Here is a 24,797-nt window from a genome sequence, read left to right on the forward strand (position 1 = left end):
AAGATTCCTTTAGTGTTAGTTTTTGTGATTCCTGAAGATTAATGCGATTATAGTGGAGATGTTGAAAATGAATCATTAAAACTAAAGGAAATCATTTCGGATTTTTTTCCTTTCAGAATGCGCGGCATTTTTGACTACTCACAATCATCTCAATCCTGTTCGTAGCTCCGATGAAGCGAATGGCTTTCTCGCGCGCGCATGGTGTGGAGGTATAGACGCCGCGTGGTGGTCGACAGAACTGCGCACTCAGCGCCGCTGGTTATACTCCCGAGCGGGCGGCGGCCGCGCGAGAAATGTCTACGTATTAATCGGAATCCGATGAATTAATCCGCGAAAGCCAGTTAGAAAATTAGTTTCATACGTCAGAAAATGTACAGAACATTGTGATACATTGTTATAATTTTCTTTTCGTGTTTTACATAGATCCGTAAAGGAGATATGTTATCTGTGCGCATGCGTATATACACTGAACAGCTGCATCTTCTATCATTGTCCTCAGAACTTTTCATTAAAAAGATTAACTCAGATGATCTTTAGGTTCATATATAGGGTGAATTACTGATTACAATTCGAAGAATTGAATCTGAGAAGAAATCTGGGAGTTGTTGTCTCATTGCACACTAGCGAACCTGGTGGATCTTCGCTTGCCACGAGTGGAATCATCGATTCCAACAGTCGAATGTAGAGTCCTAATTCCTGCAACATTAAAAAATCGAGTACTCTTATTTGATGGACGATTGTGCAATCAAGCGTGAAATAATTCATGCTGTATTGTTGAACACAGTGGAACCTCATTACAACGGAACTTCGCTGAGCCAGAGAAAGTATGTTCGTTATAACCGATAGTTCGTTATATTTAGTATGAAATTATAGTGAAATTCTGTTACTTGGGATGAAATTCTATATATTTGTAATATCCGATGAATCGTTGTATCCGAGTTCGTTATAACGAGGTTCCACTATTTGCATATGTGACATGATAGTTAAGATTCTCTAAAATAATTTTTGGTTATCTTAGATATTATTTGCCGTGTGATGGTTTGAAATGGTTGTATCGTTCGACAACCTAGATGAGTTAACTAACTTTCTTGGTGAAGCAGATAAAATCGGAATCATTTTCTTTTTTGATCTGAGATTCCAGCTCGGTATCGCCTGCTGCCGATCGCCCGATCATTAATCTCTCGGCGCGTGTCGTCGTACGATCGAAACTGACACGATTCGAAATTCTCGAGAAATTTGATTTATGCCCGTTCGTATTTTAATAATTGATTCTAATAAATGACCGTTTTAAAGACTTTCTCTCAGCGCAGTCGTTACAGTATTATAAATGACCCCATATATCCAGCTTCCTGAATGCGAGGTTTTAATGGAACTACGAGAGCGAACGAACGTTGTGAAACGCGATATTCTCTTTTTAATGCATTATCAACAGTTTCTGAGAATTAGACAAAATTCTGATTACATTTAGTTTAGATTACGTTTAGTTTCCCTTCAAAATGTCAGTGTAAAAAGATTTCTCATGCTTGGACCACTGGATAATGATAATCAATTCTGAATGATATATCCAGGTACGGTACCGGACACTTCATATTTAAGATTTGTCATTTTTTGGAAATGAGCTGCCCCTCAAAAAAGTTCGGCACGGACGAGTAAGCATGCAGATCCATCAGGTTCGAACCCCTGCCGGGGGAGGATGCCATAGTTTGTAAGGCCCAGCAGCGCAACCCGTTTGAAATCTTAACCGTCAAGTGCTGCCTCTGTACATATCGTAGACGGCGAATACGTGAATTATTTATTACTCGCATGCCGCAGTAGGAACATCGTACCGTCGAGTTAGTTCCCAGAATTACCGCTATTCTTATATATAGGGGCAGCACCTGACGGTCAATAGATGATAGCAATACTGCGGTATCTTTTTCGTGTAGCCTCTTCACATTGCTACGGAGCCCGGTGGATACTGGGCCCTTGGTTTATCTGTTCAGGTTCGAACCCGCTTATCGTCTATTCAATAGAAGATTCGAGATAATGCCGCATCCGAAATTCTGACCGACTCGTCACAAAGAGTGGAAGAAATAGAAAATAAGCACACAAAATATTATCAATTTTCAATTTGTACCTTTATATTTTGTATTTTGCCTAAAAATCTTATCGCATCAAGTACAACAACTGTTTACTGTACAATATATTAATAATTATACGAATAATGATCATGTTTTATTTCATGTTGCCCGTTGAGGGTAGGAGGGAGGGTTGGATGAATAGAAAATTACAACCTCAGAGGACACGTTTATCATTCATCTACAGTTTTAATTCTCGCGTCGTTTCCGTGAATAAGTTACGACACTGAAATTTATAATAAATTCCGATTTTCGATTCTAAATTTCTCGCGTGGAAAAAAAGCTTGAAAACGACAACGATTAAATAACAATAATACAACAGAGGAAAAAAAACATTTCATGAACACACTATAAAAATAAAACGAATTCGAGTATAATTTAATGTTAATTTGAAGAGAGGTGAAAATAAGGCGCAGCATGGTCAGCACGCTGTTGGTTGTATTTACAATCGATAAACGAGTTACAACTTGAATTTTGTAAACTGTTTTATGAATCTGGTTGAAGTTAGACTAGACAGTAACTGACATTCGTAAAGTAAGGCAGGTTATGAGTGAACGTATTCCGGTTAAGGAATAGCAAAACTCCAGGGTTGGGTTTCATAGATGTGCAAGCAAAATATTCCCTGGGAACATTTTGAAATTCGTCAGTTATAACCATGGTTTCTCATTGTTACTATGGTGGTTGCTTAACCAGATTTAGGAGTTATCCGTAGGGATAACTTCGATACGAGTCTATGAAACCGGGCCTAGATTACTGACTCTCAACTCAACCGATAGGTGGAGCGTACCAGATGAGAATTCCGTAAACGGTGGAAACCAATCAAAACCTGCCAAAATAAGCTTACAATCACCTGTCCCGGTGAAGGCAAGATTTGCTATAGAACCTTTCTAATTCAAAAGATTGAACAATACACATGTGAAAACTATTTAACATTTTAGTCATGGATCTAGTTCCTTAGTATCTCCGTTAAAATTCTCATCCTAAGGCAAAGACATTCAAAGTGAACTAATTCAACATTCAGAACTCGAGAGTAAAGAACTTTGGAACCGAGTTCGAACGAATGGCGGCAGATGATTTCGACATTCTTCAATTTCAAAGTAAAACAAATAAAACTAGAACCAGGCTTAAGCACCGTAGAATGATTTAACAGTATTTGCACACAACAGAATTCTTACTCTACTTTACGACGTACAAGAAATACAAGTGAAATTAATAAACAGACTTTCGGTAAAACCTTTGAAAATCGAACTCAGGGGCAGGTCCAGAGCTCATATCGAGGGGTAGCACCCGATGAAAGGAGCAATAATTATTCAGAAGGGGCACTTAAGTAGCGAAAATGGGTCTGACTGCCCTACCCAAGGAAAATTTTGAAATATGCAAGTCTGATGCCATTTCCAAGGATTTGAGCTTGTTTCATCCTAAGAAAAATCACATTAGGAGCCTTTAGACGTCATCAAATTGTGCTGAATTTTTTACGGGAAAGATTTTCCAGGGCCAACTGAAAATCTAGAGGGTAGCACGTACCCCAGGTGCTGCCCTCTGGACCTGCGCCCGAACTCAACAGAGGGTTAATGTACCGGTGATCTTACCGATTACTAAAATCAGTCCAAACTCCATCCAAAACGCAGAGTCTACTGCATAGCTTTGATTTTTGCATAGAAAATATATGAACTGCACCGATCGCGATCGCCGTTTCGTTTAAACAAGTAAAATTCAAGGATGTTGCGAATTCATCGCGTCGGTTTCGTTCTCCGCTAGAAACGCAGGAATCGAACGCGTCATTCGAGTTTTCTTCAATCGCAAGGAAGAAAATTATAGGAAATATCAGAATATTACGAGCAGAAATCGAACGATGGGCGGGGATGATAGTCTCGCGGTCAATCTGTCAGTTCAATTCTACCAGAAATACGTTTAAAATAGAACACGTGAAATGTAAACAGTTTTCTCTACATATTCATACACACATTATTTACATTAGTTACATTAGTAATTACATACATAACAGATCATCATTATCAAACTCGCGGAGACCGATACACTAGCACTGATCCCCACTGCTCGCGGAGACCGATACACTAGCACTGATCCCCACTGCTCGCGGAGACCGATACACTTGCACTGATCCCCACTGTTAGCGGAGACCGATACACTAGCACTGATCCCCACTGCTCATGGAGACCGATACACTTGCACTGATCCCCACTGCTCGCGGAGACCGATACACTTGCACTGATCCCCACTGCTCGCGGAGACCGATACACTAGCACTGATCCCCACTGCTCGCGGAGACAGATACACAAGCACAGATCCCCACTGCTCGCGGAGACCGATACACTAGCACTGATCCCCACTGCTCGCGGAGACCGATACACTAGCACTGATCCCCACTGCTCGCGGAGACTGGCACAGATTCTCAAACTACAGTTTGATATTACGCTCTGTTCATAATTCATCATTTAAAACTTGATGACGTTTATTAAGAGTTTGTTGTCGACGCGACGCAGCGCCGACCCCCGAAGAACCACTTGAACGAACCACAACTCGCCGTTTGAATTACCGAGCAAACGTTGTTCCGTCTCATCGACAATCGTTGTCACGACGACGACGATGGACGATTTCGCCTTTTAAGTACGTTTAGTTGTCGTAAATCTACCAGTAGATGGCGTCAGGTGGTATCATCGGGGCGGCCTCATTTCATCTGCTCAGACTGTGCGATCGTTCGCGACTGGACGACGAGGTCGGGTTGCCGTTTTTCGCGACGAGGGCGCCCTCTAGACGTTGATGGCTCGGTAGCGGGTCGAAGAACGGATGTTGTAACGATTCGTCGAGGGAAAGCCTCTGAGATGGGTCGTATTCGAGCATCTTTTCGATCAGATCAAACAGATTACGATGTTCTTTAGAATCGTTCATCATATAACGCTGAAAAACAAAACAGAAATTTCGTAAAAATTTATTTCGACGATTCGCGCAAAAGCTGATGAAATAATGTCACATACAACGGGACCTCGTAATTTAAGTAATTCTCAACGTTTTGCATTTCCCCGAGAATTGTATTTTTCTAATTTTTCAATTTTCTTATTTCATGTAAAGTGCATAGATTACTATGGTAGAAAATGCGCTATATCAAGTAAATAGATTATCATTATTATTACTATAATTATCATCGTTACAATGTCTACAATCAGGGCACTTTCCGGCCATTTACAAATTCCTGAGATTTGCACAATTTTTTCATGTGATTACAGAAAATTCCCCGAGTAAATCAGAGAAGTTTCTTGGTTCAAAATGTTACAATTCATTCGATTTTTATGCATCACGGTATTGAAAATATAAAGAAACACGTGGTCGATTGCATTATCCGATCTACCCGAGTTCTCCAGGTTTTTTGATAGAATTCCCTAAGTTTTCCCCGATTTGTTTCTAGATTTTTCTGATTCCCTGAGTTTTCTAGGTCAGTGGCGCTTCACTGGTGAGTGCCTGAGAAAAGCCCATTTGTTATAACCGATAATTAGTTATATCCAGTACGAAGTAAACGTTAGTTGAAAATTCTAAGTTTGCTGTAACGAGGTTCCGCTGTATTTAGGTAATAAAATGTTTAGTTGAACTATATTTCCCGAAATGATTGGCCCGACGGTCAGATGCTGTATCGAGGTTCCGCTGTATTTAGGTTATAAAATGTTTAGTTGAACTATATTTCCCGAAATGATTGGCCCGACGGTCAGATGCTGTAATGAGGTTCCGCTGTATTTAGGTTATAAAATGTTTAGTTGAACTATATTTCCCGAATTGATTGGCCCGACGGTCAGATTTAAACTCGGAAAACTGTAGCACTGAATCCTGGTTTTTAGTCATGATACGGAAAGCAATAAAACACGTCACGAAGCCAACCCCTTCACCCCCCACTTCCCCGACTGATATTTAACTCTAATGAATCTAACCAAATTCCACAAAACAGATGTAAAATAGATGAGAGCAAGGTTCCTACAATTCCCGGTATCCAGAATTCAAGGACTTTTCAAGGAATTTTCAAGGAGTAATTTTCAATATTCAAGGATGTTTACGCGGTCATATATAAGGAAAAAAAGTCGAACATTCAAAAACAAAATCCATGTTTTTCTCAAATTTTGATCAGTTGTTGTGTGTGCCGTTTTGGTTTTAATGTTTAAATGTTTTAAATCTCAAAGTGAAACAACTTTCACTCACAAGTCACACAGTGAAGAATAATAGAATACACTGTCTTCTGAAAAGGACCTTTTGAAAAATTTTAATAGGACTTTCCCAGAATTTAAGGAGTTTCAAGGAGTTTATGGATATTTCTCAAAATTGAAGGATTTTCAAGGACCTTGAAAAATATATTCAAAAATCAAGGAGTTTTCAAGGAGTTGTAGGGACCCTGGAGAGCTACGATACCATAAACTTTATGTGGAAAATATATTACATGCAGCGTGCAATAGGAGATTGAAAGCTAAGCACATTTAAATATGTGATCCTCAAGTGTGGGGACGTGGGCCTCTGATAAATGCTCTTCTTACCTGTAGCGGTTTACACAGTTTTTTAACTACCGAAGCTTGGTTACTGTTGCGACTTATCAACGTCATCGAATCCGGCTTGAAATAGCGTTTTCTTGAAACGATAAAAAAATTTCGAAAAAATGTCGAAGGTAAGTCGGCGTACGCACTATTAACGGGACTTCATCGCCGGACTGCGCGTCTAAGTTATTCAATCGAAATCGGATGAAATCGAGCAAGATTTTGAAATTGAAATTTCTCTTTTTTTCAATCAGCGCCGAGACTAGACGCTAGTTAATAGAAAATAACGCGCAGCCCGTATGAATAGTTGTCTGTCCGTCCATCTCGGTCAGGATTGAGAAGATCGAGGAAATAAAACAAAAACATCAATAAAACTCAGGGTTCTTACAAGATCAGCGAATTAAAACTTAACCCAAATCCACTGACCAAAAATTTTCTGATTAAAATAAAAGATGTTCTCGATGAGGGCTTTTTCTTAACCCTTTCAGTGCGTCTACACCGCAGTGCGGTGTATAAATCAGTGATGGATTTTGCTAGTACACCGCACTGCGGTGTATTGATGTAATTAGTAATTTGTAATTATCTCTATTGAAAAATGGCAGAAAGTGTCAAACATAGTGAAATACTAGTAACTAACGATACACCGCACTGCAGTGTAGACGCACTATAGTGGTATTCCCATTGTTCAACACACTAGGGTGGAATTTTTTAGAATTTTCAAATTTTCTCCAGCACTATAGGGTATTAATTAGTCAGCACTGAAAGGGTTAAAGGTTCCCTGAGCCACTCGGCAAGAACAACAAGACGCCAAAAAATTCATCGAATTCCCTCACTTTTCCGTGCGTGCAGTGCAGGGAAAAATAAATCCAGAATTCAATGATATTTCCAATTCGTAAGAACCCCGAAAATTGGGCTTTCATGCTGCAAAAAATATAAATAAATGAAATAAAAGTCTATAGCTGCTACAGAAAAGCTTTTTAACACCTCGAAAATTGACTGAAGACACAGTGCCTGCTAAAACTAAAACAAATTTCAAAAAATATTAGAATATTTCATGAGAAAAAATCGAATAAATGAAAAAGCTCTTCGCCCGTCGATTATATATTTATATATATATATATATAAAAGCGTAATACGGGTTGTTGACACCAGGGGGCAGCAGGGTTAACGCACACGCACACATACAGAACATACCGTTACGATTTAGAGAACGAAAACAAAGCGTTGAAGAAAAAAAAAACAACTAAAATTTCATGCATTATTTCAGTCCGAACGTAAAACCAGGTTTCAGTTTTCCGCAATTCATAAAACTGCGATAGCATCGTTTGTTACAACATGCGCGCTATCGTTACGAGACGTCCTTAAAATCCCGATCACCCTCAACCCCCGCCCTCCGAGCCACTGGGCTGCTGCTGCTGCTGCTGAACCGATTGACTTACGTAAAAGGGTTTACAGTTTTCGCGCACGTATCGACCGGCTGTGGTCGTAGCGTCCCAGTCTAGTCGGCCGTGCCAATAATAACCAGTTCTATAATATATTACAAACAGTATTACACAAAAACTTGATTCAACTGTATTACAGTAATACGTGATACGCAGGAGTGAGCGCGGCTTTAAACGGTAATACACACACATAGATAGCGAGCGTGGTTTTATAGAGACCTAGATCTATTCAATTCCACTGCATTAATGTGAGATCTTTTTCAAATTGTCAAACATCGTTTTAAGTCAATTTAAATTTGCTTAATTGCAACTGTTGAACCGGGCTCAGTTTTAATATCGTTATTCGAGGTTCAGTTGGTTCAGTTAAAACCTATCTATAAAACCGTGCCCCAGGGGGCGCTGCTAGTGCTGAAGGAGTGATTAACTGACAGTACGCCTGTTATGCGGGTTGCGCGTTAGGAAGCCAGGACGGGACAGGGCGGGGCAAGCTGGGCCGGGGCAGGGCAGAGGTTCTGTTGTGTGGGTTGCCTGTTAAGGGAGCTGGACCGGGGTTCTGTTGTGTGGATGACGTGTTAGGGCCACGTTGGAGCGAGGGACATGCTAGGTTTTTATTTAGAGATACAAATGAAGCCTTCTTGTCGTCGACCTGTGAAGGAATAACATTCAAATTTTGTCGATTAGCAACAATATTGTTCTCTGATACAAAATTTCAGTTTCAATCTCAGCCACCTGAACCACACGAATCGTAAACAGCCTGAAACATGAATTGTAATCAGCCTGAAACACAAATCATAATCAGCCTGAAACATGAATCGTAATCAGCCTGAAACATGAAACGTAATCAGCCTGAAACATGAAACGTAATCAGCCTGAAACATGAATCGTAATCAGCCTGAAACATGAATAGTAATCAGCAACCGTAATTAAGACTCGGGATGGACAGACAGACATTAAACTCATTTTCATTTACTATGATACGATATTTTGGTTTCAACAAATCAACAAATTAATTCACCAAAGATTTCTCAATTTTAAAAATAACTTCTTTTTTTTGTCGAAATGCTTCTAATCTCGACGGGAAAACTTACTTGGATTTTTTTGCCATTCTGTAAGGAATCGATCCTAATATTCGTTCCATCATTGCTAGGTGTTCTAAGTTATCGTGTGTCTGAAAATCAAAGAATATTCATTAACACGGTGGCGCCACTCACACTTTATCAGCTAAGAATCCAATCGATTAACGCAATGCAAGACATTGATGGAAACTGTCTGATTTTGCGCGATCTAACAATTTCAATAAATTCCCAGACCTCTGGGGCCGGTTCCATAGACAGGACTTAAGACCGGTCTAAGACAAACTTAGTTCTATAGCCAATCTAACAACTTAAGACAAGTCTTAAGGTTTAAGACCACTTTTGGTCTTAAGTCTCGACTATGGAACCAGCCCCTGGTGTTTTTTTCTTTAAAAAAATTCCCTGATTATTCCTAGACTTTTTTTTATAGCACAGAAAAATTCCCTGACTTTTCTCTGATTCCCCCTGGTCAGTGACCGACCTTAATTAGTCACCGACGGTTGAGGTGAGGTACATGTATGAATCTGTGATACAACCTCGCTCACCGGACATTCTACACCGACTTATAGCATCACGAGACCCTGCCACATTCCTACCCTATTGGACCCAATTCCCTTTTGGAATAGTTTCAGTTGACAACGATGTATTCGTGGTTGTGCAGAGGAGGGTAATTGCCACATACCTGGAATAGCGTGTAACCAGTGTATAATTCAAATATAATACAACCAATACTCCACGTATCACAAGGTTGACTCCAACCTAATTCTATAAAAGACAAACATACAAAAATAATGTTTACTTATATCAAAATTACTGGAACCAGGTTGATCAAGTATCTAACTGACGGTAGAAAATCCCTGCACACTAAGAATAAAAGAGTCTGAAATGTTTCCTTGAGCTAGTGTAGTTTATTCAACGTTTCGACTTTATCCTAATAGCCATCTTCAGGAATACTGTATTCCTTGAGCTAGTGTAGTTTATTCAACGTTTCGACTATATCCTAATAGTCATCTTCAGGAATACTGTATTCCTTGAGCTAGTGTAGTTTATTCAACGTTTCGACTATATCCTAATAGTCATCTTCAGGAATACTGTATTCCTTGAGCTAGTGTAGTTTATTCAACGTTTCGACTTTATCCTAATAGTCATCTTCAGGAATACTGTATTCCTTGAGCTAGTGTAGTTTATTCAACGTTTCGACTATATCCTAATAGTCATCTTCAGGAATACTGTATTCCTTGAGCTAGTGTAGTTTATTCAACGTTTCGACTTTATCCTAATAGTCATCTTCAGGAATACTGTATTCCTTGAGCTAGTGTAGTTTATTCAACGTTTCAACTTTATCCTAATAGTCATCTTCAGGAATACTGTATTCCCTGACCTAGTGTAGTTTATTCAACGTTTCGACTTTATCCTAATAGTCATCTTCAGGAATACTGTATTCCTTGAGCTAGTGTAGTTTATTCAACGTTTCGACTTTATCCTAATAGTCATCTTCGGGAATACTGTATTCCTTGAGCTAGTGTAGTTTATTCAACGTTTCGACTTTATCCTAATAGTCATCTTCAGGAATACTGTATTCCTTGAGCTAGTGTAGTTTATTCAACGTTTCAACTTTATCCTAATAGTCATCTTCAGGAACACTGTATTCCTTTTATTCAATTGATGCTGACATGAAGACATATATGTGTTATGTATGTCCAAAATCCAGAGAGAATGGCCATACCATAAAGAGAATGGCCGCACTGGACGTAAACAAACTCCTAAAACCTCAAAAGGGATAAAGACTGATTTTTCATCGAATGTTTTACGCGGCCACGGCTGATAACTACTGACCTAATATCACTTCAGGCGCTCTGTAGTGTCGTGTAGATACGATCGTGCTGTGATGTTCGTGGTCGAACGTCGCCGATCCGAAATCAATCAGTCGTATATCGGTATTCTTCACAAAACGAACGTCTTTTTTCTACAGTGAGAAAATATCAACAACAGGCGTTTATGAAGTTTTAAAAAGATGACTTGTCAATTTTTTTTCTCGAAACTCTCGCACGACCGAAGTCACAAACCTTTTTACTGTTGTAAACCGTGTCATAATCGGAATCGACGAATAAGATATTTTCAGGTTTCAAATCCGTGTGGGTCAATTTCAGACGATGCAAAACTGTAGAAAAAAAAATAAATTCATAAATCGATGAGTCAAATATTTAAGCCTGATTCGTTACGAGTGCCGCCATCTATTGGCGTACGGATGACTTACATCTAACGCTATAACACAGTTGATACGCTATATGTCGAACTTGATGCAGTTTATACGGATAATAATTATTATCTTTCTGTAAACGAGAAAAAATATGAGAATATTAGTAAAAAAACATTCACAAGTTCATCGGCGGCTTCCAAAAAAATGCCAAAGTTTCAGGGTTAACTTGAATCTAGAATCAAAGCAGCGATAACGGGTTTTCTGCGTTGATGACCGTACAAAGTTTCATCGAAATCAGTCATTATCAGTTCAACCAAAACGGTATTTTTTGGTAGGAGCGCCACCTAGGGGTCAACACCTGTATTATACATTTGGTTCAAAGAGTACAAACCAGATTTGAGGACAACGGAGAAAACTATACGAACAATGCCACAATTCAGGGTTGAATTGGAATAGGTTCATTTTGCATTCGTTTCTAAATCGTGGGTCATATTTAAAACTCTGCATTGACTGTGGGACTGGATTCTGTTTGCTTTCCAACGATAGCGTCAATGACCTATCTCATTTAAAGACTTTAAAGGACTCTTTTTTACTCCCAATTAATCGTATAAACTTACCAGAAAATCAAACACGCTTAAACCCAACATGTCAAACGCGAGGCACATGTGACCGTGATAGTCAAACCAGTCCATCATATGTACACAGAGACTGCAGAAAAAAAAACAAGAAATATTTACAATCTAAAATACTGAAAACAATTGGAAATCAATTTGTAACTAAATTCTGCTGTTCTAAAAAGCGTTTAAAGTTTGCTCTGCTAAAATATCTGACAAAGAACGATTTCTCTATTCAACTTTTCCCTCCTCTCCCTTCCCCTGGGGGGTGCCAACCTCTGACAACAGCTATCAATAACGAATAGAATCTTTCTTCAGTATAAACATTTCATATAAAATATGAAAGAAAATGTTCGAATCAAGCGATCAACAGTGAGACCCTTCACGAATATCAAAACAAATCGAATCAGTATTTCTCATAATGAAATACCGATATTGGCAGCTCTGTTTCTCCTCGTCGTCCCGAAACCTTTCGAATAAACTCACTTCTTTCCTTCGGGATCTTTATCTTGTAGTTTTTCCAGCACGTTGATCTCGAGTTTCGCAGCTTCGCGATACTTCGTCACATTCTTTATCACCTTCAACGCGACATCCATTCCATTTCTGTTTAACGAAGAAAAAAAAACATGACAACTGAAATATCTAAATGAACCTGTGCAGTGGCTGCGTGAAGGTCTCAAGGTATGATCTGCTGTACTACAGCTTGGCAACACTATGAATTTTCCATGTTACAGGGTTCTTTTTTTTTATAGATTAGGGATCGAAATTCCTTAAAATTATATATTTCCCCCGACACTTGGACAGATTCCTTGATAAGATATCATCATTGGCAGCTGTTTCTTATCAAGAGGTTCCTTGTGCCACTGGTCACCAGTCAGAACAACAAGACACCAAAAACACATATTCCCTGATAAGATTATAAGATATCCGCAGTGCGAACTGATTCTTCTGGTTTATCAAAGAATCATTGATCGTCTTCATATTCCAAACCTCTCATGAATAAATGGTTTCCCATAGTAAACAAGCAGATCACATGCTACTCATATCCAAGTCTCTGATTCGCCAGAGCTGGTCACCTGGTATGCAAATTACCCACATGGTCACTAGCCCTGGCCCCTGATTGGCCAGAGCTAGTCACATGATGTGCAAATTACCCCAAGGTCACTAACCCTAGCCCCTGATTGGTCAGTGCTGGTCACATGGTATGCAAATTACCAACATGGTCAATAAACCTAGACCCTGATTGGTCAGTGCTGGTCACCTGGTATGCAAATTACCCACATGGTCACTAACCCTGGCCCCTGATTGGCCAGAGCTGGTCACATGGTGTGCAAATTACCCCAAGGTCACTTACCCTAGCCCCTGATTGGTCAGTGCTGGTCACATGGTATGCAAATTACCCACATGGTCAATAAACCTAGACCCTGATTGGTCAGTGCTGGTCACTTGGTATGCAAATTACCTACATGGTCACTAACCCTGGCCCCTGATTGGCCAGAGCTGGTCACATGGTGTGCAAATGACCCCAAGGGATTAACCCTAGCCCCTGATTGGTCAGTGCTGGTCACATGGTATGCAAATTAACCACATGGTCACTAACCATAGACCCTGATTGGTCAGTGCTGGTCACATGGTGTGCAAATTACCCACATGGTCACTAACCATAGACCCTGATTGGTCAGTGCTGGTCACATGGTATAAACAAATAGACCAACCTTGTAGCATGACCAAATGTGTCAACATGAATTGACTTGGATTTTTATTGGATTGTTTTTTTTTGTAAAGTTAGATTGATTCTTGTTTGAATAAATTCTTAAAACTTAAAATTTATGGGTTTTTCTTATCTCATTAATAAGTTAAAATCCTGGATCCAGTTCCACAATTAGTGAGTTGAATTTGACCCTGTAGAGCAAAAAATTCTAAGATGAACTCCGGAGCTCACAACTCTCTCAAACTCAGATGTCAATTTTGCTGCCTTTAAACACACTGAATTAATGATGATATTCTAAACGCAGTTTGATTTTACCAGTAAACTGCGTTCCACACTCAGAAACAAGCTTCATCATGTTCATACACTACACGCACTGAGAGTACTAACACTGCATCAGTGTGGTTTTTATCGAGTGCTAGAAATACCTGAGAGGAGTGGAGAAGAATGATGAGGGGAGAGGAGCAGGTAGATGAGTGGGAGGGGAGGTGATAGAAGAGATTTGGAGGATTAGAAACTTTTATAAGCCTTTGTTGGCTTCATCTAATCTCCTCCACATTGTATTAAAATGACCAATGCTTGTATATTTTTTGTATATCATTATGGTATGTTGTAATTTATCGTGGAAATGATTAATTATCGTTATTATTATCACGACGAGGGAGGAGTTGAGCTGGAGAGGGATTCAAAGGTGGTAAGGGGAGAGAGATTAGAGGCAGAGGAAGATGAAAGAGGTTAAAAGCTTGGAGCAAATGAGGAAGGGAAAAGGAGTCAGTAGGAAAGAGTATATAAAGGCATAGATAGAGGGAGGGACAGGGAGGGAGGTAGGGGCAGAGAGGAAGAGGAAGGTGTGGGGAGGGGAAGGAAAGGCAGGGATATGGAGAGAGAAGGGAGACGGCGGCAGGGAGGGAGGCGGCGAGAGGGGAAGGAGAGGCAGGGAAAGGGAGAGGGAGGGGAAGAGAGGGAGGTATGGAGAGGGATAAGGATAGGGAAAGAGGGAGAGGAAGGCAGGGAGAGAGGGAGGCAGTGAGAGGGGAAGGAGCGGGCAGGGAGAGGAAGGCAGGGAGAGAGGGGAAGGAGAGGGCAGGGAGAGGAAGGCAGGGAGAGAGGGGAAGGAGAGGGCAGGGAGCGAGGGAGAGGGCAGGGAAAGAGGGAGGCAAGGAGGCAGGGAGTTTAGATGTTATGAAGTGAAGCATGCGTTCGATGTACCAGGTATTTATCTATAAATTAAACATTACGTCAGCCACCTGTGTGTTTTCCTCCCCTCCCCCTCCTCCTCCCTCCCCCTGATTCCGGCTAGTAACTACTTGTATATATATACCTATCTAACCGAGTTGTATCTATATATCTACATGTATTAAGACTTTCCTCGAAAACTGACGTTTAAACTAACAAGAATACAACGTAGCAGTTTACGTCATCGTTAACAGCCACGCAGTAGAATTATTGAGTATACCTCCGCTAAACCGTCAGACGGGTGGAGGGAGAGAGGGGGGGTAATAGATAAACCATACTAGGGTTCAGGGAACATAATAATAAACACTATATATATATTACTATCATACTGCCGGTTTTATGGAGTGGTATTACCTTTAACCCGCAGGCTCACTCAATTCATTATCAATTTAGTTAGCCCCCGGGTTAAAGGTAATACCACTCTATAAAACCGGGCCCTGAGGTTCTTACAGATCAACAAATCCATATTTCCCTGTCCCTTGACCGAAAATTCCATGATTAAATTATAAGATATTTTCAGTGAGGGCTGTTTCTTATCAAAAGGTTCCTTGTGTCACTCGTCAGAACAACAAGACACCAAAAATTCAAATCCCGACTTTTCAAGAAAAAGATATATCAGAATTCCCTCATTTTCCGTGATCTGTAAGAACCCTGGATAAACAGTTTAGTACATCGAAGTTGAGTTCAGTACATCGAAGTACGTCGACAGTTGAGTACATCGAAGGGTTAGGATCGGTTGATGGAACGCCTGCTTCATTCGTGTCGGGAATGACCAGGGGGGTTTGTTAGGGATGACACGAAATAAGCATCAAGTCAAATCAAATAAGATGGAGGTTCATGCGAAAAGAAAAAATATGATCTACTCACTTTTGTCGGTCTTTAACGTGGATCACTCGTCCGAACGTACCCTCACCTAAAGTTCGAATAACTTCGTCTGAAAAAAGACCAATCGACAGGCGTCAATCACCACGTCAGAACGACCCTGCCCCGCCCACTGATGGATAGAGAGGGTGTGTCGGATATGTCGGACCCCAGACGTCGAACGACTGGAATCCAACATAACCCACGTTGCGTCTCAACCGACGACGATGACGAATTCTTCGAAGCGTTTTTCCGCGATGAAATTTTTTTGCGTCGTGAAATTTTTTCCGAAGAATTCGCGCGTTTCTTTTTTTTCATCGCGGAAGAAACACCTCGAAAATAACGTCAAACGCTAAGTAAAAATCGATCGGACAAAAAATTTACCAAAAATATTTTCACAATTTTATTTTAATGGGGTCAATTTCTAGTTAGCGTTTTCGCGTCGATACAGAACCTGAAAATAATCTCACTAATTAAGAATTCATTATCATTGATCAATTTACTTTTTCTAACAAACTATTTTCAAGTTTGATGATATCGGTTTTTTTTAAGCATCCACTTGCAGGCCTTTAGGCGGACGCTGTATTTAACTTCAATCTAGGTTTCAAGGCTAGGAATGCAGCAGCCAATAACAAACGTGCCGCATCTAGGGCAAGATAGACCCTCGTGAGGGCAGAATGTACCCTCGTAAGGGCAACACATGTTCTCATTAAGGGGGTCTGCTAATAGGGGGCTCTGTGATCATTAAGAGTTTGAACTCTTCTTCATACGAGGATAATTTTGATAATAATAACTCACGGCGACGGCTGGCATTGTTGCTAAACGACCAGCGGTTTCAACGATACCACGCGCCTCGTCATCATTATTTCCAAAAAAGAAATGGCCAAATATTTCTTTTTTTCACTTTTAAGAAAATCGAGAGCGATTGAGAGAGAGAGAGACTGGGTATTTGATATTTAAACGTTACGAAAAGAAAGTTGTGTGTACATCTAGCTTGTAGAAGATCGCCTGTCTTATAGATGAGGTGCCCATCGGAATCATCTTCAATACTCGGTGCCCTCGCCTTCGTCTGCTATTGAGTAACCATAGTAACAACATCAGCGTCATCATCGCCGTCATCATTGGTAGTTTGGTATGGTCGTCGTTGGTAGTAGTTGGTAGTAGTTGGTGTAGGCGGCGTTGGTAGTAGTAGTAGGGCGTCGGCGGCGTCGTCGTCATGGCGGCGTATTTTCATTCGTAACAATGTACACAGATTTCGTTCGTTGCGTTTAATGAATTTGCGAAGCGCGAACCGTTCGTAGGATGTGGTGGTTTATATGTGTGATAGAGAACAAGGAACAAGCAACCCGAAATCAGTTATCAGGTAACAACAACAATAATAACAATAATAAATCATAATAATAATAATAATAATAATAATAATAATAATAATAATAATAATAATAATTAGTTGTATCCATGTATAGATACAATACAATGAAAGTGTGGGAGATGAAAAAATTTGTTTAAATCGACATCTATTTCGATATCGATTTCTAGTAGTATATCTAAATATATAATCAATAACGTTATAATCTAAATGTTCATCAACGTTTTAGATTAGAGCGTTATAACATTAATTCGTTATAACCCGCGCGATTGTTATTTCTAGTCGAATAAAAAAAAGTTCTAATTTCGATACGTTTTTTCGTCGAAATTAATTTTGACTAATCGTAATCCAGCATCTTAGTGGAATATAGCAGATTTAACCAGTCTATTACCATGTGATGTTTCAGGTTGAATACCTCTACCCAGTTTGATTAATTCTAAATACCAATGCTTTTAATATACTCAGGGTCTTTTAAATACGGTTTCTATTATTCAAGATGGCCACCACGAGGTAGAGTAGGTCGAGCGACTTCAAAAAGTACACATGCATCCATGACTGTCCCAGAGAGAAGGGGCTCAAAAACTAGCCACTCCTGCCCTTCTTGAGGGGAATTTGAAATTGCGCTTACAGCCATTTTTTGGATTTGACCTATTTGATGGCAGCCAATTTTTAGAATTTGACCTTTTCAATAGCAGCCATCTTGAATTTGACCTATTTAGTGGCAGCCATCTCTAGAATTTGACCTATTTAATGGCAGCCATCTCTAGAATTTGACCTATTCAATAGCAGCCATCTTGAATTTGACCTACTTAATGGCAGCCATCGCTAGAATTTGACTTATTTAATGGCAGCCATCTGTAGAACTTGACTTATTCAATAACAGTCATCTCTAGAATTTGACCTATATAATTGCAGCCATTTTAAGAAGTTGACCTATTTAATGGCAGCCATCTTAAGAAGGATGAATCTAGCATATTTCTTCAAACTGCGGTGCAGTTTAGTAAACCAGACGCCTGAGTTCATTCCGAGCTCCGATGCGAAGCTCTATTTTGCGGGTATTCTTTGTTTTTGTGCAAATCGTCGTATTTTTCCAGAAGATTATTTCGAATTTGATGAAATATGTTTGCATCGCGCCGAATTATCTCCCCACACCTCATCGCTTTACATTGGAAAAAAAAACAACAACCAGAGAACATAAACTTTACTGCGTTACCGAAAATATGGTTGAAACTCGCGGAGAATAATTTTTTCCGAATTTTTGAAATTTCAGTAAAATTCACGTCCGTCGGGAATTCATTTTTCTTTCATTAAGGGTCAAGGTCGTCTCATGCAAACCGCGCTCAAACGAAATAAACGTCCATTCAAAATTCCACACTCGACTTTTTACACATTTCAACACCAGTCACGCGGCAGTACACTGTATACATCTCATCAAAAATTTGTCATTATGAATTTTCGATCTGATTCATTCAGTCACCTGCTGAACTATAAATGCCACTAATAACAGTTAACGATTCCAATCAACAAAGAAATGAAAATAAGGCAAAAATTAAAAGTGACTTGTGGCACATCGACAATTAGTTCACTAACTGTAAAGTGGGTCATCGAGATACGAATTTTGCTACAAGCATCCATCGACAATATACAATAACACCCTGAATCAACCGCTAAAATCAAACCACATTTATTCATATCCTCACACCTGACTCTCAACGGAAACCCTCACGCTCCTCACACCCTCACAGTAGACTTTCATACACCTCACTATCTACAGTCAGAGATGTAAGTGGTGAAAATGGCGAAACCCGTTGGAAATGAAGTGAGAGTGCTTCATTCGGAAAAATGTGGAATCAAAATAACCGTTCAAAAACTGGAAAACTTACATCTCTGTACAGTAGACGCTCGGTTTTCCATCTGTCAGTCTCAGTCCATGCAGCAGGCGACGAGTATCACCTTCATAAAAATACTTAAACAATTCTCATCTAACTGAATTTCGCAGGAAATATTCAAAATAACACTGTGTGTGCATTTAATTTAAATTTGAACAAGTGATCTAATAATAAAAATCTCAACATATTTCCATGAGTTTTCTGAAGAAAGTTACCCGATTTCCAGTTAAGTGGCCACGCTGGTAGACTGCTCCAGAGAGGTAATTGGATCAGGGGTCCAACAGCGATGCTGAAGGCCGCAATACTTTCCAATATAACGAAAATGGCTTTCCCCTAAATTTTAGCAGTTTTTCAAAAACAAATTCCCTGACTTTTCTTAAGAAAAGTAAATTCTGTGACCTTTCCCTGATTTGCAGCTCATAAATGTAATTAAACTAATTTCAGAGTCGTGAATTGCGAAACCGGACCCTGGCGAGTGAATGTTTGATGAGAATTAGTTGAGTATTGTTACTGTGGTTACGTACCGCGTTAGAAGCTCGGCGACCGCTAGAATGTTCCGTACTCGGTTCACTACCGGGTTTAACGTGACGATCGGCGTACGGTAACGGTAAGTGTACACCGACACCGCCACCGGGTGGCGCCGCCGCGGCCGCTGCAGACGTATCCGCGTCGCCGCCGTACGTAGAAACAGACGGATCCATACCGGTAACCGGGTTGAGCAGACGTTCTGTACGGAGTAGTGGTGCACCCGGTGGCGCCGCTGCCGCAGTGGTGGTCGTACCAGCGGTTGAGATTGGCGCGGCGTGTCTGGCGCGTGTTTTCGCCAGTAATTCGGCGAGCGGATTTTTCTCCTTCGGCAACTGGTACGAGTCGAGTAAAACCGGTTTAAACGAGTCGACGTCGTCAGCGTCGTGCTGCGTCGCCGTCGTCGGACTCGGTCGTGGTTTACGCTGCGGCGGTCGTTCTCGTTCCGGTTCCAGGTAAACCTCCGCTTGTCGCGACACCTCGGCGTCGTCGTTATTGACGACGGTAATCTCCGGCAGCGGCGACGGCGCGGCGGCCATTTCTTCTTCTTCTTCCTCGTCCGGACTCGGACTCGGCGGTGGCGGCGGCGGTTTTTTCATCGTTACTTTCGACACGCCTAAACTCAACAATCCGAGGCATCCTTCCGGTATCGGTCCGGTACGAGTCGGCGCGCACGCCAGGAAATCGCTGAGCGTCGGGCGTTCGCGGGCGCTACTCGCACCGTCTACCCATCTCATATTCGTCACCAGATGATCAGCCTGTAAATTATCGGTTTGTTTACGTTTGGTTTGAGCTGCGACGACAGACGCCGGCTCCGTCTGTTCCTGCGGCACCTGCACCCGCTGCTGCTGCTGCTGCTGCTGCTGGTTTTTAGTTTTCGCTCCGCGTAATTTACGCCGGCGTTCCAGACGCTCGTCGAGGTCGAGGTCATCGAAAGTATCGCCGTCGAAGATCGCCGCTACGAAGTCATTGTTGTCGTCGTCCTGGTTACGATGAAAAACGCGGAAGTGTTTACGCCGCGATAGAAAACGAGTCATCGGATTAATACGGTAACTGACCACTAGGGGGAGCTCTATTGAATTAATACGATAATCGATCGCTAGAGCGTGCTACTAACTGATGACGATATCGAAGCTGTTTCTAGATCGTACAGAAAAAAACCAAACAAAACCAAGCTGAATATTATAAATAGTGCGACAAGTCACTCTTCTATCTAAATTCAAGATGGCCGACATGGTGGAGGTTTGTACTACGAAAATGTTGTTCATATTTTTTTCGTCGAAATCGACAGCTATTCCCGGTGCGCTGTGTCATTCTTTTAAGATTTATACGGATTAATTACTAGATTACGTAATTACCGATTCTATTGTACGAGTTGTATTTGACTAGTCATACACACCGGGTACCGCGTACACCGACCTCATTGTCAATTCAACCCAATTAATTCAACTACTATAAACCAGTACATTTTTAATTACTCTCCTATCAGAGATACGAAGACCGTTATAATAAAAACATAACTAATTAACGTCATAATTAGGGAAAATTCATGAAAATGAGTTTGTCCACGATCTACTCACTTCAAATCAACGATCAGAGATAGGCCTACCCAACGAACGGTACTGCCACAAGTATCAATTGTCTCCACCAGTAACTGGGCCAGTTATACTATCCTGGCTTAGATGTATAACCAGGCTAAGACTATGTTAAGCCTAGCGCACATCGACACTGCGATTGGAGACAACTAGTTGCAAGGCAGTTTTCGGCGCATGAGAGCAACTGGCTGGATACAATCAGTTGCTCGAATTTGTCGATGTGAGCGAGCTTACGACTGGTTAGCGTCCATCTATCTCCAGTTCTACCCAGTTGCTCATGTTCTACTTTTGAGCAACTAGTTGTACTCAATTGCTCTCATATCCGTCGATGTGAGCGCTCCATAATCAACAACACATGGTTGTAACTGACTAAAACAAAGCTATTTGTCACGTGACTTGTGATGCCCTCAAGAATATTTGCTAAACCACATCTCAGTTGCTGTCGATGTGTGCGCTATAGACCTAGCGACCGGCATGAGCCACGCAGTTGCTGGGGTTTACTAAATTTTTGATGTGCGCGGGGTACTCGCTCACTAGCAACTAGTTGTCTCCAGTCGCTTTGTCGATGTGCGCTAGGCTTTAGTACTTAATCTAAATAACACCATATTTGTTCCATTTAGAGACAATTAAACTACGTAACATCAGTGAAATATCATTTCAAACTCTGTAACAAATCTAACGACGTTAAAACACTAACTCTCCGGCAATACAAACCAACCTTCTCCGCGACAACAACAATTACTATAGGTCTCTCAAGACAAGATGTTGTTTAAAAACTTGACAACAGGACCCAGTTCCACAGTTCTGAGTTAAATTTGACTCTAAGAGTTAAAAACATTGAAAATGAACTAACTTTAACTCTGAGTTAACTCTTAACTCACAACTGTGGAACCGGGCCCAGAGCTTCTAAATTTACGCGATATCCAAATTCTATCGAGCGCTTCCGATATCTTGAAACGTTCACTGTTTCACGGTCGTCCCAAACGGAGGTATATCAGCTACGCTCAAATTCAAGTTGATCAACAATATCAATATTAGACAGAACTGAAACGTCTATCTGTGAACCTACTCGATATGTTACAAGATTAAATAACAACCTTTTTTACAAGATAACATCCGGCCTCGAAATACAATCAAAACATTACCCGAACCCCTTATCACATTGGGTCATAATTACTAGATTATCTTACTGTCTTTTAATAGCGCACATAATGTTTCTTGCCTTGTGAAAAATTGTCATCCAAAAAGGAATCCAATCCTGTATTTCTCTAAATTTCATTTTTCAAAAATGAGCTTCGGGTTAAAATGTGAATCAACAGACGTTTAGTACAACCTCCACGAGTGGCGCCATCTTTTAATGAGAGAGTGAGTTAGTGCTGACACGACAAATAAAGGTTTGCACAAAAAACGAAATGATTTCTAGTGTAGCGAAATATGCGGTTACAAAAAGTGAGAAATTCCACATCTCTTCGGAAAGAGGCCGCAAGACCTAACTGTGAGACACGCCACACCATCTGGTGACACGGACAGAAACCCTCACAAGGACCTACTGCGAGACACGCCATCTGGTGAGGGAAAAACAAACATCTATTCATGAACTGAAGATAAAGCGCCACCTATTGTGTGAGCAGTCAATCACGGCAAACGTTGAATATGATAAGAGTCAAAACCAGCAGCGAGCAGGCCGGGCAGCCAGCTGGGCCGCCGGGGCAGGCAGCCGGGCCCGGCGGGCAGGAGACACGTTAGCTCAAACCAAAACTATTACAATCAATCAGTGCAAGTGTTATCACTACAAAATTAAAATATATATATAATATACAGCATACGTGATGAACTATAGACGATGGGGGGGGGGGCTAGAGAAAAACAGGGTCTATTATTAGTCTCAATGGGGCCGTTTTAACTAAATATATACCGATTCATGAACCCGACACCAGGGGGCGAGTTTCACAGGCAGTTGAAGAAGATGGCTGACTAATTACTTATTAGGTTCTTCACTACGTACTATTAAGTGATCGAAGAGTCTCATCCCTGGCAAGTGGGGACTGGCAGATTGAGAGCAGTAGCTAGGTACGGGTTCGAGGGGGGAGGTTGTCGCTATATTCTAGTTCATACTTCTCTTCGAGTTCAAGCAAAGCGATGGCGAGGTAAAGCAGAGAGCGAGAAGCATGTTATAATAGCGCCTGGTATAAGCTCACAGCAGGATACACGCATGGCGAAAGGGAAGAAGAGAAGTTGAAACAGCAACTGGTGCTCTGTATATAAACTTGTTCTCACTCTCTCTCTGAGGAATGCGCGTAGCCAGTTTCTACTGCTGCTGCTGCTGCTGCTGCTGCTGCTGATGATGATAATGTAAAACCAGTGGAATTTTCCAACATTACGGAAAACGTTAACCCCTTCATATCTGATTACAAACAACCGTTCAATATCGGAAATATCCGAATTTCAAGTTGGCTTCACAATTTCCGGCGATTACTTCTCACAAAAATCCAAATCATCTAAAGGATCCGATTTACAGTTCACGGAGTTACTTACATTTATCACAGAAACCAAGAACTGAGTTCAACAAAGTAAAAGTTTTGACTCAAAAGTCATCAGATTTTGAACTAATTCTGACTTATAAATCTATGGAACCAGATCTAGTATCAACTTTAACCCGGCCCAGTCATGATTTGAGACCAAAAATAATCCTAATCCTTAAAACTGGCCCTAAGTGGTTAGATTGGATATTTTGTATGGAATGCTGGTTAATTATCATGATTAAATGATTTAGCTGCTCTGTAGAGTAGTCGTATAGAAGCACACAGTCGTGTGCTGTTATTTTCTAGTCACCACCAACACCACTGGGAGGGTGAGGGGGTGGTGGTGTACGGAGGTGCTGATGGATTTTAACTGCGTAAAAACTATTCGCAAACCGCGGAGGAGTGAGAGGGAAGTCAGCCATCTTCTTTTTCAATTATAAACCGACCTCCTAAACTAATAGTTCGTCCAAACTGTCCCTTATCGAAAAGCATTTCTGATTAAAGCCCCGACGGACCGTTAGGGCCCCGACGGCCGTTCGGGCCCCGTGTGTCTTACGTGATAGCGTCGTCATACATCTCGTGTATTATTCCGTGTTGATCGAGATTGAATCACCGGTAATCGAAGAGTTTCATCAGATTTATTACAGCGCTAACAAAGAACCACACACACACACACACGGTCGGTGTTCTAACTACTAAAGTTCAGCAATGATTCAAATATTCTTTCCTAAGTTATCAAAACTTCGCTAGCTATATTCCAGAAACGAACATTTTCAAAACTTAATAATCCCCTTCGATTAATTCACAAATCCTCGGTAGAAACAACGATCTCTCGGGAAGTTGTTTGTTGAGAATATTTTCAGCGCTCTACGATCATCCTCTACTGTAGGAGGCTGTTTGCATGTAATGTATATGAGACCCTGATTCATAGTAAAACTGATGACCTAATTTTAGTAAGTATATATATATACAGAGCTGATTATTAATTGAAAGCTGAAATAACAGAACAGTAACCCGGCTTATAATTACTGACCCCGATCGATCCCCCCCCCAATCTAAACATCCTCAGATCGATAAAAACCGATCACAATCCGTAAGACAGCTAGTCAAAGTTTGA

The 24,797-nt window shown here is 40.9% G+C and overlaps 1 protein-coding gene across 4 annotated transcripts; it reads right to left on the minus strand.

Annotated features, from left to right (window-relative positions):
• Positions 1 to 2,118: 2,118 nt before the first annotated feature.
• Positions 2,119 to 24,679, minus strand: LOC141909492 (dual specificity protein kinase CLK2-like). Of its 4 annotated transcripts, none has more exons than XM_074799890.1 (13): positions 24,127 to 24,679; positions 19,563 to 20,321; positions 16,768 to 16,852; positions 15,787 to 15,853; positions 12,462 to 12,578; positions 11,979 to 12,069; positions 11,419 to 11,494; positions 11,228 to 11,322; positions 10,998 to 11,127; positions 9,844 to 9,926; positions 9,177 to 9,256; positions 6,650 to 6,740; positions 2,119 to 5,036 (listed from the first exon to the last, which is right to left on the minus strand). In XM_074799890.1, exons 2-13 carry the CDS (start codon positions 20,298 to 20,300, stop codon positions 4,812 to 4,814), a joined length of 1,878 nt encoding a protein of 625 aa, XP_074655991.1. In that variant the 5' UTR covers positions 20,301 to 20,321; positions 24,127 to 24,679; the 3' UTR covers positions 2,119 to 4,811. The 4 variants fall into 4 exon arrangements, with proteins under 4 accessions (XP_074655991.1, XP_074655988.1, XP_074655990.1 ...); XM_074799887.1 differs by lacking the exon at positions 24,127 to 24,679 and adding an exon at positions 22,075 to 22,916 and having other exon boundaries at positions 19,563 to 20,703; XM_074799889.1 differs by lacking the exons at positions 6,650 to 6,740; positions 24,127 to 24,679 and adding an exon at positions 8,086 to 8,173 and having other exon boundaries at positions 19,563 to 21,221.
• Between the last annotated feature and the right edge of the window lie 118 nt (positions 24,680 to 24,797).

The sequence above is a fragment of the Tubulanus polymorphus genome, chromosome 8 (assembly GCF_964204645.1).
Source record: "Tubulanus polymorphus chromosome 8, tnTubPoly1.2, whole genome shotgun sequence".
NCBI classification, from domain to species: Eukaryota; Metazoa; Nemertea; class Palaeonemertea; order Tubulaniformes; family Tubulanidae; genus Tubulanus; species Tubulanus polymorphus.

What these genes read in the sequence shown, in the direction of transcription:
- LOC141909492 (XM_074799887.1), bottom strand. Translation starts at nt 20,600, where the DNA reads ATGACTCGTTTTCTATCGCGGCGTAAACACTTCCGCGTTTTTCATCGT. An exon ending in CGGTTTACAACAGTAAAAAG is followed by an intron (nt 11,128 to 11,227) that starts GTTTGTGACTTC and finishes TTCTCACTGTAG; the next exon opens with AAAAAAGACGTTCGTTTTGT. An exon ending in AGAATGGCAAAAAAATCCAA is followed by an intron (nt 6,741 to 9,176) that starts GTAAGTTTTCCC and finishes TATCGTTTCAAG; the next exon opens with AAAACGCTATTTCAAGCCGG.